Below are 13055 nucleotides of genomic sequence, written 5' to 3'. Positions count from 1 at the left end.
CACCCCAACACACATCAGACACAGACAGGACTACAGGTGACAACCAGGCACACACGGCTCCACCCCAACACACATCAGACACAGACAGAACCACAGGGGACAACCAGGCACACACGGCTCCACCCCAACACACATCAAATACAGACAGGACCACAGGGGACAACCAGGCACACACAGCTCCACCCCAACACACATCAGACACAGACAGAACCACAGGGGACAACCAGGCACACACGGCTCCACCCCAACACACATCAGACACAGACAGGACTACAGGTGACAACCAGGCACACACGGCTCCACCCCAACACACATCAGACACAGACAGGACTACAGGTGACAACCAGGCACACACGGCTCCACCCCAACACATATCAGACACAGACAGAACCACAGGGGACAACCAGGCACACACGGCTCCACCCCAACACACATCAAATACAGACAGAACCACAGGGGACAACCAGGCACACACGGCTCCACCCCAACACACATCAGACACAGACAGAACCACAGGGGACAACCAGGCACACACGGCTCCACCCCAACACACATCAGACACAGACAGGACTACAGGTGACAACCAGGCACACACGGCTCCACCCCAACACACATCAGACACAGACAGAACCACAGGGGACAACCAGGCACACACGGCTCCACCCCAACACACATCAAATACAGACAGGACCACAGGGGACAACCAGGCACACACGGCTCCACCCCAACACACATCAGACACAGACAGACCCATGGGTGACAACCAGGCACACACGGCTCCACCCCAACACACATCAGATACAGACAGGACCACAGGGGACAACCAGGCACACACGGCTCCACCCCAACACACATCAGACACAGACAGGACCACAGTGGACAACCAGGCACACACGGCTCCACCCCAACACACATCAGACACAGACAGGACCACAGGGGACAACCAGGCACACACGGCTCCACCCCAACACACATTAAATACAGACAGAACCACAGGTGACAATGCTTTTAAAGCCAGTCCAGGGAGTCACACTCAAAGCAATGGGGAGATATGTACAAGATTATTACCACGTGGCCCAGTCCTAAGTACTGCTGCCACTGAAGGAGGGGCAGTATGTACACCGCACACGACGCTCAGTTAGTGATGTGAAGCAAGATCAGAGTGAACGCAGGGTTTTCAAAGCCTCATCTTTGAATAGCAAAAGTCGTCAAGAAAAAAGCGAGGCTGCGTTGAGGGCACTGTAGAACTTTCCAGGTTTCTGAGTCTTTTTACAAAAACCTTTGGAGTTCATTCGTCCAGGAACCCCTGTACCCACCCCCCCCCCCCCAGGACCCCCACGCCACCACTCACTGGTTTCTTGGAGTCTTCCACCTCCCGGATACTGAGATTCTCGAGCGGGATAATTCCCCGGGGCTCCTTATCCTACAGACAGGTGCAGAGCGGAAGCACACTCAGTAAGGGCGGACACACTGGGACGGCCTCACCCTCGTCCTCACTGCGTGCTTCTCCCACGGAGCCACTTCCCAAACCAGCTTGAGGTCCTCAGGCCCTAGAGAACCGGGTTGAGAAGTGTGCGGCTGCTGTGGACACGACACACGGCAGAGCAGACTCGGCAGCCACCCCGAGAGAACGCCGGGTGGCTGGGGGCGGGGCTCACATGGGAATGCGTGAGCTCCTTTTCCCCAGACAAGGGGGCTCCTCCTCCCTTCTACTCAGCTGAGCCTCAGCTCTAGCTCAGCAGTTCCTGGAGCCTCTCCTGTGCCGGGACTGGAGCTGTCGCCGACCGTCACACAGCCACGGCCTCCGGCCCTCCTCCCACTGCCCGGGACTGCAGCTGTCGCCGACCGTCACACAGCCACGGCCTCCGGCCCTCCTCCCACTGCCCGGGACTGGAGCTGTCGCCGACCGTCACACAGCCACGGCCTCCGGCCCTCCTCCCACTGCCCGGGACTGGAGCTGTCGCCGACCGTCACACAGCCACGGCCTCCGGCCCTCCTCCCACTGCCCGGGACTGCAGCTATCGCCGACCGTCACACAGCCACGGCCTCCGGCCCTCCTCCCACTGCCAGACTGGGCTTACAGGGCCTTGAGGAGATGCCGCCTCCTGACCATTCCTCCTCGATCCAGAAAGGCACCTCAACGTGTCCAGAACCCTGGGCACCCTGCCCTCACCCCCAACGGGTCCTCTTGGAGCCCCCACCGCATCAGCGAAGGCACTGCAAGTGTGCTGGCTCGTCACAAGTCTTCACACCCCTGACACCAACATCCAGCTAACCGACAAGGCCACCGCTTCTCGACTTCCCACATTTGATCATTACATAGACACCAAGTGTGCAAAGTCAACCGGTTCTACAAGCTCTACAAAAGCGACAGCCTGTCGCTCAGCTGGCTCCCCATCCCGGGGCAGCCGCTTCTCACGCTGCCTTTGGAGTGTGAGCTTAGATGCTACCTGAAGAGGCTTCAGCTCCTCCCGCCCAGCGGGGTCCCCCACCCAGGCACAGCTCTCACACCCCCAGCTCCCCCAAGCCAGAATGTTCACTAGCACCACTCTGGTTCAGACTGTGCCACACAGTAACCTTCTAAACTTTCCTTTCCCCCGAAAAAATCTTTCTCTCATTTATTTGAGAGGCAGAGACAGCCAGAAAGGTCTTCCATCTGCTGGGTCACTCCCCAGATGGCCTCAATGACCAAAGATGAGCCAATCTGAAGCCAGGAGCCAGGAGCTTCTTCCTGGTCTCCCACGTGGCTGCAGGGGCCCAAGGACTTGGGCCATCCTCCACTGCTTTCCCAAGCCACAGCAGAGCTGGATGGGAAGTGGAGCAGCCGGGACATGAATTGACGGCCCCTGTGGGATGCTGGCACTGCAGGTGGAGGCTTAGCCCACCACGGCACAGCGCCGGCCCCCATCTTCCTCTCGGAGCCACAGTCAGCATTCGACTCGAGCCCGCTGCACACGTGTCACCTCTTGCTGAAACCTCTCGTGCTGGGCAGTCCAGGGCATCCCATAATTTCAGGTTCTTTTCTTTTGTTGTTGTTGCTGTGAGGCTGTTGTCTTTGTACTTGACCCTGTAGGTAAGTCTGCTTTCAGTGACTCTCCAGAGGCTTGTGGTGGGTGTGGCCAGGGAGCTCTGTTCAGTGTTCCAGGGTTAAGGGCGTGCCTAAGGTGACACACCCAGCTTTGGGTAGTACACCTTCTCTCTTTTCTTTAATCAGAAGGGAGGTTTATTCTGCTCAGCTGAGCTCTTCTCGATGGAGAATGGAGACCTGTGCCCGAGCGCTACCCAGTGGCTACGATATTCGTCCGCTCCGTGCCGGGGACCACACAAAGGATCTGCGCAGTCCTCAGTGTAAGTTCCGATTCCCCAGCAACGTCTCTCACCGGGCAGCCAGGGCGCCCGCTCTATCGGCTTGTCACAGGACGCTGGGGAGAGAGAAATGTGTCCGTCCTGCTCTTTTTTGTCTTGTTTTTCTTTCTCCTCTACTTTGGCTGGTGCACTTTCCCCCACGGGGCTCCAAGCTGGGCTCCCTCTGGGCTCCTCCTGCAGCTTTGTCACCAGTGGCTCAGGCTGCTGCGGTCTGGTCTCCCCTCACTCTCCAGCGCTGGTGCGCGGGCTCTCGGCTGCTGCTGTCCCAAGTTGTGGGCGCCCACGCACTCTGTGTCCTCTAATTTCGGTAGAGTTTCCTCTGCTGTTTTCTCCCTCACACCTCCCTGAGGCTGCACGCTCTCCACTTTTTAAACTGTCTTCTCCCGGGCTAGAGCACTAAGCTCCCTGTTTGCTCCGCCACCGTGGAACCAACCCCACCTTCAGGTTCCTGAAGACGCCTCTCCCGAACGGGCAGCACCTGCTCCAGAGCGGGCGCCGGCCTCGCTTCCTGCTGCAACGCTGTGGCGCACCCTCCCCATCCCCGAGCCCGCCCTCGGTCCTTTCCCACTCTGCTCCGCAGCCCCCGGCAAGCACACCCTCCACCAGCGCCCGAGACGGGCTGGGTGGGTGGCAGCGCCACTGCGGGCCGGCCTGCTCGGCACTGTGTCCGTGTGCTCCTCACAGTTGGCTGTGGCTTGGCTGCAAACATCACTCCTCCACACGCGGAGGCCGGCGCACCAGGCCTCAGCTCTCCTAACGCGGGGGCTCTGTCTGTGCCTGCCTTGCACGCCGTCTCCGAGCCCGGAGACTCCCCGGGACGTGGGCGCGGTCCCAGGGCACCAAGCACAGAGAACGCGCTGCCACGGTTCCCTGATCTTGGCTCTCCTGAGCCCGCTGGGCCTCCTGGACCAGCTCTCCCCGCGCCATTTCCCACCCCTCTGCCTTGGGTCCTCCCGCGAGATTTTCTTGGCGTTTTCTCCTAACACTCTTAGCTTCCAAGAGCGGCTCCAGACGGCTTTGCTCTGGGTCCTGTTCCTGTCTCACAGCCTCTGTGGGGTAGGGGTGGGGCCTCCCTCCCCCCGCAGAGTCTCTCTCCTCCCAGCGGCTCTGGTCTCCACCTGCTCTACAGCTGGGGGCCTGCTCAGAGACCAGGGACTCTGGGTGAGTGACTGGAGGAGCAGGGGACTAAGCTGACTGGGGCTTTGAGGCCGGGCACCGGCTGCACTCTGAGGGCTGAGGGGCGCAGGCACTCTGCCCTCACCTAGGATCCGGCGGGTACGAAGCTCCCACGCCTGGTCAGCCCGGAAGTGCCCAGTGTTGCCGTCCCCTGGGGGCTGCAGGGGCAGCGGCGAGGAGGCGCTGACCCGGTTCCTAAACAGCTCAGTCGGTTCCCTGGGCCTGGCTTCCACCTTCTTCACTCTCGTTTCTCGGGCTTTCTGGACCCTGAACTCTGAGGATTCCTGCGTGGAGACAGTGGGTGCGCAGGCTAAGAGCTATCACAGTGTGGAGCTCAATGAGGACGTGACTTCATTACACTCCACCTCGTGGGCCTGGCACGCCGGGCTCCCTCGGCCCTGAGGCGTGCTCTCCCGGTGCTCTTCAGTCTGGAGTGGAGGCTGGCCCCCAAGGAGACCCTCTGAATCGCTGGGGCAGACCAGCAGAGAGCCCAGTGCCACTCCCGCTCCACCGCCAAGGCCTGCGGTGACAGCCACTGATCCGCAGAGCTGCACGCGGAGGTCCTGTGTCACCAGGGCTGAGGACCCTCGTCCTGGAGCTTCAGCGGGAGGCCCAGCCCAGGGACGGGCAGTGCACCCCACACCAGCGCCTCTGCCCATAACTGCCCCCACGGAGGGGACATCGTTGGCTTTTTATTTTTCTTTAAGAACAACTGACATTGTTTTGTAAAGAATCGTATTTGCTCATCATAAGAAACTCAAGACAGTGCAGAAAAGACCCCAGGTGCGAAGTCTTCCCATTCTACCACGGCTGAGAAAACACCCAGCCCTGCGCTTCAGAGCCCACACTTCTACGAGCGGGATTCCCAAGGTGGCCTCATCAACTTTAGAACAAAGGGCTCCAGAAGAGCCTCGCGAGCTTGGGCCGTCCTCTTCCCAACGCACTGCGGTGCCAATCTGATAGTGCTTCCAGCAGCTTGCGCAAGGGGAGCGAGGCGCTCCGCTTCACCGCCTTGGATGGCACGGCTGTGCCACCCCTCCCTCCAGAACCGCAGACCCTCACCCACTAACCTCTGCTCCCGAAAACTGCGGGGGCGACCTGCTTCTCCCAACTGGGTACGACGCTCATCCCGGGCTCGGGCCTAGCAGAACTAAGCCCTGGGATACTTCCCGAGCGCCGCTTGGGCTCGCGGACCCAGGGTCCCTTCCCTCCGCCACGGCCTGTCTGCTCTGCAGGCGGCAGAGGTCCCGGGACGGGACCACCCCTCGTCCTCCGTGCCTGTGGCTCCTACCTGTGTCCTGCTCGTCCTATCAGACATGACCTCTGAGCCTGGCTCAGGCCGTCCCTCCGGGCAGTGACGACATCGTCAGCTACTCTGCCGCACGCCTCCGCGTCTCCCCCTTGTTATCGCTGTAATCTACAATTACTCGGTTATGTTTTAAGTACACAGTTTGGGTTCTCACTTGATTCACGTCTGAGGCCTCCCCCTCTGGGAACCCCGAGTCCCGACTCTGCCACTCGAGTCTTCGGCCCACCTGCACACTCTACGCACTCAGCTGCGTACAGGCGGTGTTTTGTGTTCTAGCAGTTTCTCCAGTCTCATAAGGGAACGGCGAGTGGAGGCGGCACTCGTCTGCGGGATCGTGAACGTTCGAAGGCCAGGGTTCACTCCATCCATCTGAGGAGGGGGCGGCGCTCTTGGGAGGCTCCCAGAGTTTCCCCAACTGAACACACACTCTCGGAGCTTCCCCTGTGCCACAGGAAGAGTCCTGACTCACTTGCCCTGTGACACCAGTTCCTAGCCAGCTACAGCCTCGGTACTCCCCGATCACAGAGGATGGACAGAGAAATAACAAGCCACAGCCTCTACCCACCCCACCCCAGCTGCCTTCTCCCACACCCAGGGCCCCGGGGAGGCTGCTGGGCCCCGTCCACACCAGGGCCCGAATGGTCAGCCCCCAGCTGCCTTCTCCCACACCCAGGGCCCCGGGGAGGCTGCCGGGCCCCGTCCACACCAGGGCCCGAATGGTCAGCCCCCAGCTGCCTTCTCCCACACCCAGGGTCCCGGGGAGGCTGCCGGGCCCCGTCCACACCAGTCCCCGAATGGTCAGCCCCCTTCTGCTCCCAGCTACTGCTTCTCTCCTCACTGCACCTGCCGGAGCCTCTGGGATGGGTCACGCCCTCCGTGTGTGGCTGCTCTGTGTCCCCACGTTTTACCATTCTCTGCCAGGTAACTGGAAGCCCTGGTCGGTCACCCTGACCCGTTCAGAACCATCTGGGGGCAGTAGCCTCCCATCAGTGCGCTGGGTTCAAGCCCCGGCTCCGCTCGGAGCTCCTGGCTCCTGGCTCTGACCTGGTCCCGCCCTGCCTGCTGCTGCTGTGAGCATGTGGAGAGAACCGTCGGATGGGAGTCTCTCTGTCTCTCCCTGCGCACTCAGAGAGTGAGACCCTCAGACGTGGATACTGGGGCGAGACAGTGGACAGACAGACGAGAGCGCACCGGGCGGTTCTCGTGGCACTGGGGGGGAAGCAGGGAGAAGCTTCCTTTTTACCGCTTTGTGCACTGAGGCATGTTCGCCTCACGTCTGAAGAGACTGATGGCATGAAGGCACTGCCAGCTGCAGAGGGTCCGCGGCCTGAGCTCTGACAGCGCACACACAATTCCCTCGGAAACCACCTGACAGCACACCGCGCAGCACGCCGTCAGCACGCGCACTCTAACTACAAGCTGGTGCTGTTCTGCAGCTGATCCCCGCGCCATGCCACGGCCAGCCACTCTGCCCATGGGGGCTCACGGCCGCACGGTGCCACGGCCAGCCTCTCCCCGTGGGGGCTCACGGCCACACGGTGCCACAGCCAGCCTCTCCCCGTGGGGGCTCACGGCCACACGGTGCCACGGCCAGCCTCTGCCCGTGGGGGCTCACGGCCACACGGTGCCACGGCCAGCCACTCTGCCCGTGGGGGCTCACTGCCACACGGTGCCACGGCCAGCCTCTCCCCGTGGGGGCTCGCGGCCTCACAGTGCCACGGCCAGCCTCTCCCCGTGGGGGCTCACGGCCGCACGGTGCCACGGCCAGCCTCTCCCCGTGGGGGCTCGCGGCCTCACGGTGCCACGGCCAGCCTCTCCCCGTGGGGGCTCGCGGCCGCACGGTGCCACGGCCAGCCTCTCCCCGTGGGGGCTCGCGGCCTCACGGTGCCACGGCCAGCCTCTCCCCGTGGGGGCTCGCGGCCGCACGGTGCCACGGCCAGCCTCTCCCCGTGGGGGCTCGCGGCCGCACGGTGCCACGGCCAGCCTCTGCCCGTGGGGGCTCGCGGCCGCACGGTGCCACGGCCAGCCTCTGCCCGTGGGGGCTCACGGCCGCACGGTGCCACGGCCAGCCTCTGCCCGTGGGGGCTCGCGGCTGCACGGTGCCACGGCCAGCCACTCTGCCCATGGGGGCTCACGGCCGCACAGTGCCACGGCCAGCCACTCTGCCCATGGGGGCTCACGGCCGCACGGTGCCACGGCCAGCCTCTGCCCGTGGGGGCTCGCGGCTGCATCCTCCCGCGAGCAGCAACAGGCCACGGGTGCACTTGTGCCCCGGCCCGCAGCAAGCTGACACACACAGGCCGGGAGTGACTGTTTTTGCCTAACACTGACCAGGAAAGATACTTCCCCCCCAGGCTGGAGAACGAGAGCCGAGCACGCCTGTCTGGAGGAGCTGCAGTCCGCCAGCAGCAGCCTCTGCACTTGGCCGCCCCCGAGCTGCCGGCACAGGAGCCCCGGCAGCGCTCACGGGAACGGCCGGGTCTGCGGGGTGGCCCCTCTGCGGGAGGGAGCTCTGGAGAGAGCTGCACTGGGGACTTCTGTCCTCACAGGCTCTGATTACAGACCTGCAGTTGTAAGCCGGTTCGAGTCCCGGCTGCTCCATGTCTGACCCAGCTCCCTGCTAATGGCCTGGGAAAGCAGTGGAAGACACCTCAAGTGCTAGGGCCCCTGCACCCACATGGGAGACCCGGATGAAGCTCCTGGCTTCCTGGCTCCCGCCTGGCCCAGCCCTGGCCGTTGTGGCCATCTGGCGGGTGAACCAGCGGGTGGAAATTCTCTTTCTCTTTCTGTCTGTCTCACCCTCTCTCTCTTTCAAACAAATAAATATTTAAAAAATAAATAAATAAGAAAATGTAAGTTTCTTAAAATTCCAAATGATCTCAAGTTAACTTTTCCCATTTCACTTTCCGGTCTTTTCCTCTTGTATTTTACCCCTTGGGCTTCTTCTGAATCAAACCCTTTAGCATATCTGCTACCCCAGAAAAACCTCCATCCTTTTGTTTTTCTCACCCCTCCTCTCAGCATTCCCGAGGCTCCTCTCTCCGGGCCAGGCGTCTGCTGTCCCCAGAACTGGGTCCTACTCGGCCACACGTCCCTCGGCCAGGTGCTGCACGTCCTCTCTAGAACCCCCCACTCGGAGGGCCACCAGGGTTCTTCCCGCGTGGCTTCAGCTAGCCCCGACCCCCGAGACACAGAAGGACGACCCCTGCTGCCCCCGAGGCCACGCGGCGGATGCTCACCGTGGTGTATTCGAAGTAGTAAAGGCAGTTGTCCGTCAGGATGAACCAGCGTCTCTTCCAAGTCTTGACCCTGCCACCTGCCGAGCAAGAAGAGACGCGCATTCGACAAGAGACAGGCAGGCGAGTGCGAGTCCCCGACACACAGAGCTCTCTCCTCTGGGGGTGAGTGAGGCGGGCAGGGGGCGGGGCGTCAGAACACTCGGACCATGGCAGGATCCACACCAGTGACAAGACACAGCCACGACAGAGCGGCTCGCACAGAGCGAGTGTGGGCGCAAGCAGAGCAAGCGTGTCCAGGACAGCAGGACGGGAGCGTGGGTCTGGGGAGAGAAACCCGGGGCGGCCACCACACGCACAAGCACACGCCAAACTGCCTGGGCTGGGGAAGCTCAGCAGGAGGCCTGTGTGGGGGACGTGAGCGGAGAACCGGGGGAGTGGGGGGGGAGTCGGCCCTGCTGCAGGCTAGGCTGCCACTGACTGCCAGCTGGGCGCACAAGGAGCCCCAGCTAAGTGACTAGAGGGAGGCGACGGTGGCGAGACGCCACAGCCCTTCACAGCCAGACGCACCGCTTCCCTGGAACGCGGCAGCAAATCCCTGCGTTGTGGCCCTACCCCTCCTCCCTGCTGTGGGGGAGCCCTACGCTGCTCCCCGCCTCTGGGCTCGTGCCCAGAGCCCTGGCTGCGAATCCCCAGGGCGACTCCACCAAGGTAGAACGGCCGTGTACGGGGCGTCAGCTCCCAAGTCCCTGCCCCTCTGGGCCCACCACCTCGGCCTTGGAACAGAGGCCGCTCAGCAGAGGTGGCCGCGGGGCATGGGCAGAGCTGACGAAGCCCCCTCGGCCCTTCTCATGATTCCCAGGGCCCCGAGTGCTGAGACGAGTCCTCAGGGAGGAAGAACAGATGAACCCCGACCTCTCTGGGCTGAGCCACACCTGCTCTCACGTCGGACAAGGAGCCTCCTTCCTCTGCTTACCCCGCGCCAGGTAAGATCTGTCTGATCACGAGCCACGTCCCTCCTAAGGCCCCCAACTCTACCCACGTGCCCCCTAAGGATCCCCACTGTACCCACGTCCCCCTAAAGGCCCCCACTGTAGCCATGTCTCCCCTAAGGATCCCCACTGTACCCACATCCCCCTAAGGGCCCCTCACCCTGCACCCACGTCCCCCTAAGGGCCCCTCACCATGTACCCACGTCCCCCTAAGGGTCCCTCACCCTGTACCCACATCACCCCTAAGGATCCCCACTGTACCCACATCCCCCTAAAGGCCCCCACTGTAGCCATGTCTCCCCTAAGGGCCCCTCCCCCTGCACCCATGTCTCCCCTAAGGGCCCCTCACCCTGCACCCACGTCCCCCTAAGGGCCCCTCACCCTGTACCCACGTCCCCCCAAGGCCTCCCCACTGTACCCATGTCTCCCCTAAGGGCCCCTTACCCTGCACCCGTGTCCCCCTAAGAACCCCTCACCCTGTACCCATGTCCCCCCTAAGGGCCCCTCACCCTGTACCCACATGTACCCACATCACCCCTAAGGATCCCCACTGTACCCATGTCCCCCTAAAGGCCCCCACTGTAGCCATGTCTCCCCTAAGGGCCCCTCACCCTGCACCCACATCCCCCTAAGGGCCCCTCACCCTGCACCCACGTCCCCCCAAGGCCTCCCCACTCTACACTTCTTATGCCCTGCTTTTTGCTGAGACGTAAGACACAGAGCAGCCCTTGTTCGATTCCCATACAAAGGACTGGGGGCCAGTGTGTAGGCGCCCCGAATCCTGTCTTCTCAGGCCCTCATCACAAACGGCTCACAAAGAACAGAATGGATTTGTAGGGACAAAGGCCAGCTGCCGGGCTCTGCCTGCGAGGGGCCTGCAGACTGTGCTGTGGGGTGGAAATGCCTGGCGCAGGCCCTGGCAGCCACGGAGTAAGCACCGTGGACTTCCGAGCTGTCTGCGGCTCTGCCTGGGCACCTCAGCTCTCGGGGTGCTCAGTGGCTGATCGTGCACCGCTCAGGCTCTACACAACACATCCTGTGGTGATGAGACAGAGTTGCCACGTGCCCAGCCCGTCCTGCACTGGTATGGAGCCGCGTGAGACTCACGGCGACGTGGGGGTTGTACGTGAGCACCCGCCTCTGGTCCCCAAGGCTATAAGGCATGAACTAAGGAAAACCCACTGCTGGATGAGACAGCATGCATGGGCAAGCCAGGAACAGGCTGGGAGGAGCCCAAACAAACAAGGAGGAGCAAGGGACGCAGGTGCAGTTCGCACTGGAGCCCCTCCCTCCAGCTCAGGGTCCTCGGCCGCCGGTCCCACGGACTGCACCACAGGACACCACCCTGGGGCACCCTCGGGACGCAGGAGATCATGGGAAAGCATGTCAGATGCCAAAGGAACGAGATGGAAGGAAATCAAAGAGAAAAAGCAAAGCTGGGGAAAAAAAAAATCTGTGCCTGATGGCAAAAGCTTGGTTATTTCTTCCGGACAACTTGGGTCCCAGAGCTCTCTGCACGAGGCGGACGCCACAGCTCCACGTGGGAAGAAAAACACACAAAACAAGCAGACAGACCGATGTGCGCCTGGGACAGTCCCTGTGGAACTCACAGGACCACCCCCCCCCCCCGCGTGGCTCGGCTACTCCTGAGCTCACCCTGCTGGGCCCCTGGAGTCAACACCCGACAGGTCCCCAGAGTGGGCCTCCAGACACCGTCCGTGCTGGGCTTATCCCTGTAGGGCAAGCTCTGCTCCAGTCACGCTGAGGCACGAGCCTGGGCCGCGCTGGCTGAGAAGAGCGCCTTCTCCCCAGTCAGCAGATAGACGGCGGACGCCGAGGACGTGACCCAGGGGCCCTGGACGGCCTCCCGACTGCCACCGTGTCGCATCCAGGACAGCAGCTGGGGTTTTCTGGTTTTTTAACTTCGCTTGCCATCATTTTGGGCTTAGGGAACACCATTTCCCCTTCTCACGGACAGGCGAAGGTCCTGAACCTGCTCCTAGCTTGCTCGTCCGTGTGGGAGCTGCCACCTACTTCCTCTTCCTCTGTTCCCCTCCTGCAATCGCTCTGGCTGCCTGGATCGTGGATGTCAGGACCGGAAGGGAAGTGCAGTGAGCACGTCCACCAAGCCCTGGCTGGCTCCCGCATCCCCACGCTCCCTGGGAGCTCTGCTTTCCCGCTTGGCGGTCCCTGCCTGTCTGATGGACCCCTCCAAAATGGGAGACGGGAAACAGCTCGGAACCCCTGATCCTGACCAGTTCCCAAGGGACTGTACAGTGAGTTAGAAGCAGCGTTAACACTACCACCAGCGATTAAAAACAAATAACCAAAAACAACAGACTAGAAGGCTGCGGCGCGACAGTGGCTGGGCAGAGCGAGCGAGCAGGCTGCGGGTTACATACCTCCTGGAGATGGGGAAAGGAAGGAGAGCCAAATCATGGGAACATACAAATGAGGGAGAAAAGAAAATTAAAACAAAGAAATTAAACCCAATTCCTTAATCTTCAAGTGCAACACATCAGTCACAGTCATGTCTCTCTGGGGTGGGAGCTGAGCCTGCAAATGTGGGCACTGGACCACGTGTGGTGAGCAAGGGGGGGGCTCATCCTAGACGCATGGACCACCTGCCGCTGCGCGGTGTGCAAACCGGGGGGCCCATCTATGCTACATGCTATCTGCTCAGGGCATGATTTGAGCCACTACTGAAAATCCGGCCCCACAGGTGCCACAAGCCAGTTCTTAGAAAGCCAACATGGATTCATAAACTTAAAATCCAGAGCAAAGAGAGAAGATGACTTTGGCCTCTCTAGATGGCTGTCACTCTTCTAAGTGTGTGTAAGAATGCACACACACATACTCACAAAAACACAAGTGTGTATAGGGAGCATACACTCTCACGGCTATGTGCACACACAGGTACGGACGGCTGGGGCGGCAGGAAGTCCTGCCTTCTGCCGCACAGACACAGGGATTCCG

General features: G+C 61.6%; 1 protein-coding gene across 2 annotated transcripts in view; it reads right to left on the bottom strand.

Moving 5' to 3' along the window:
• CYTH1 (cytohesin 1) overlaps positions 1–13055 on the bottom strand; it is a 121611-nt gene that overhangs the window by 27290 nt on the left and 81266 nt on the right. The window contains exons 10-11 of one of the 2 annotated variants that reach the window (XM_062216412.1): positions 9091–9169; positions 1352–1423 (exon numbers count right to left, since the gene is read on the bottom strand). In XM_062216412.1, the coding sequence (XP_062072396.1) occupies positions 1352–1423; positions 9091–9169 (151 nt within the window). The remainder of the gene's footprint in view (positions 1–1351; positions 1424–9090; positions 9170–13055) is intronic. The other variant, XM_062216411.1, reaches the window with a different exon arrangement.

The sequence above is a fragment of the Lepus europaeus genome, chromosome 18 (genome assembly GCF_033115175.1).
Source record: "Lepus europaeus isolate LE1 chromosome 18, mLepTim1.pri, whole genome shotgun sequence".
NCBI lineage: Eukaryota > Metazoa > Chordata > Mammalia > Lagomorpha > Leporidae > Lepus > Lepus europaeus.
Note: the sequence above shows the minus strand (reverse complement) of the source record. Positions and strands in the feature narration are given on the sequence as shown.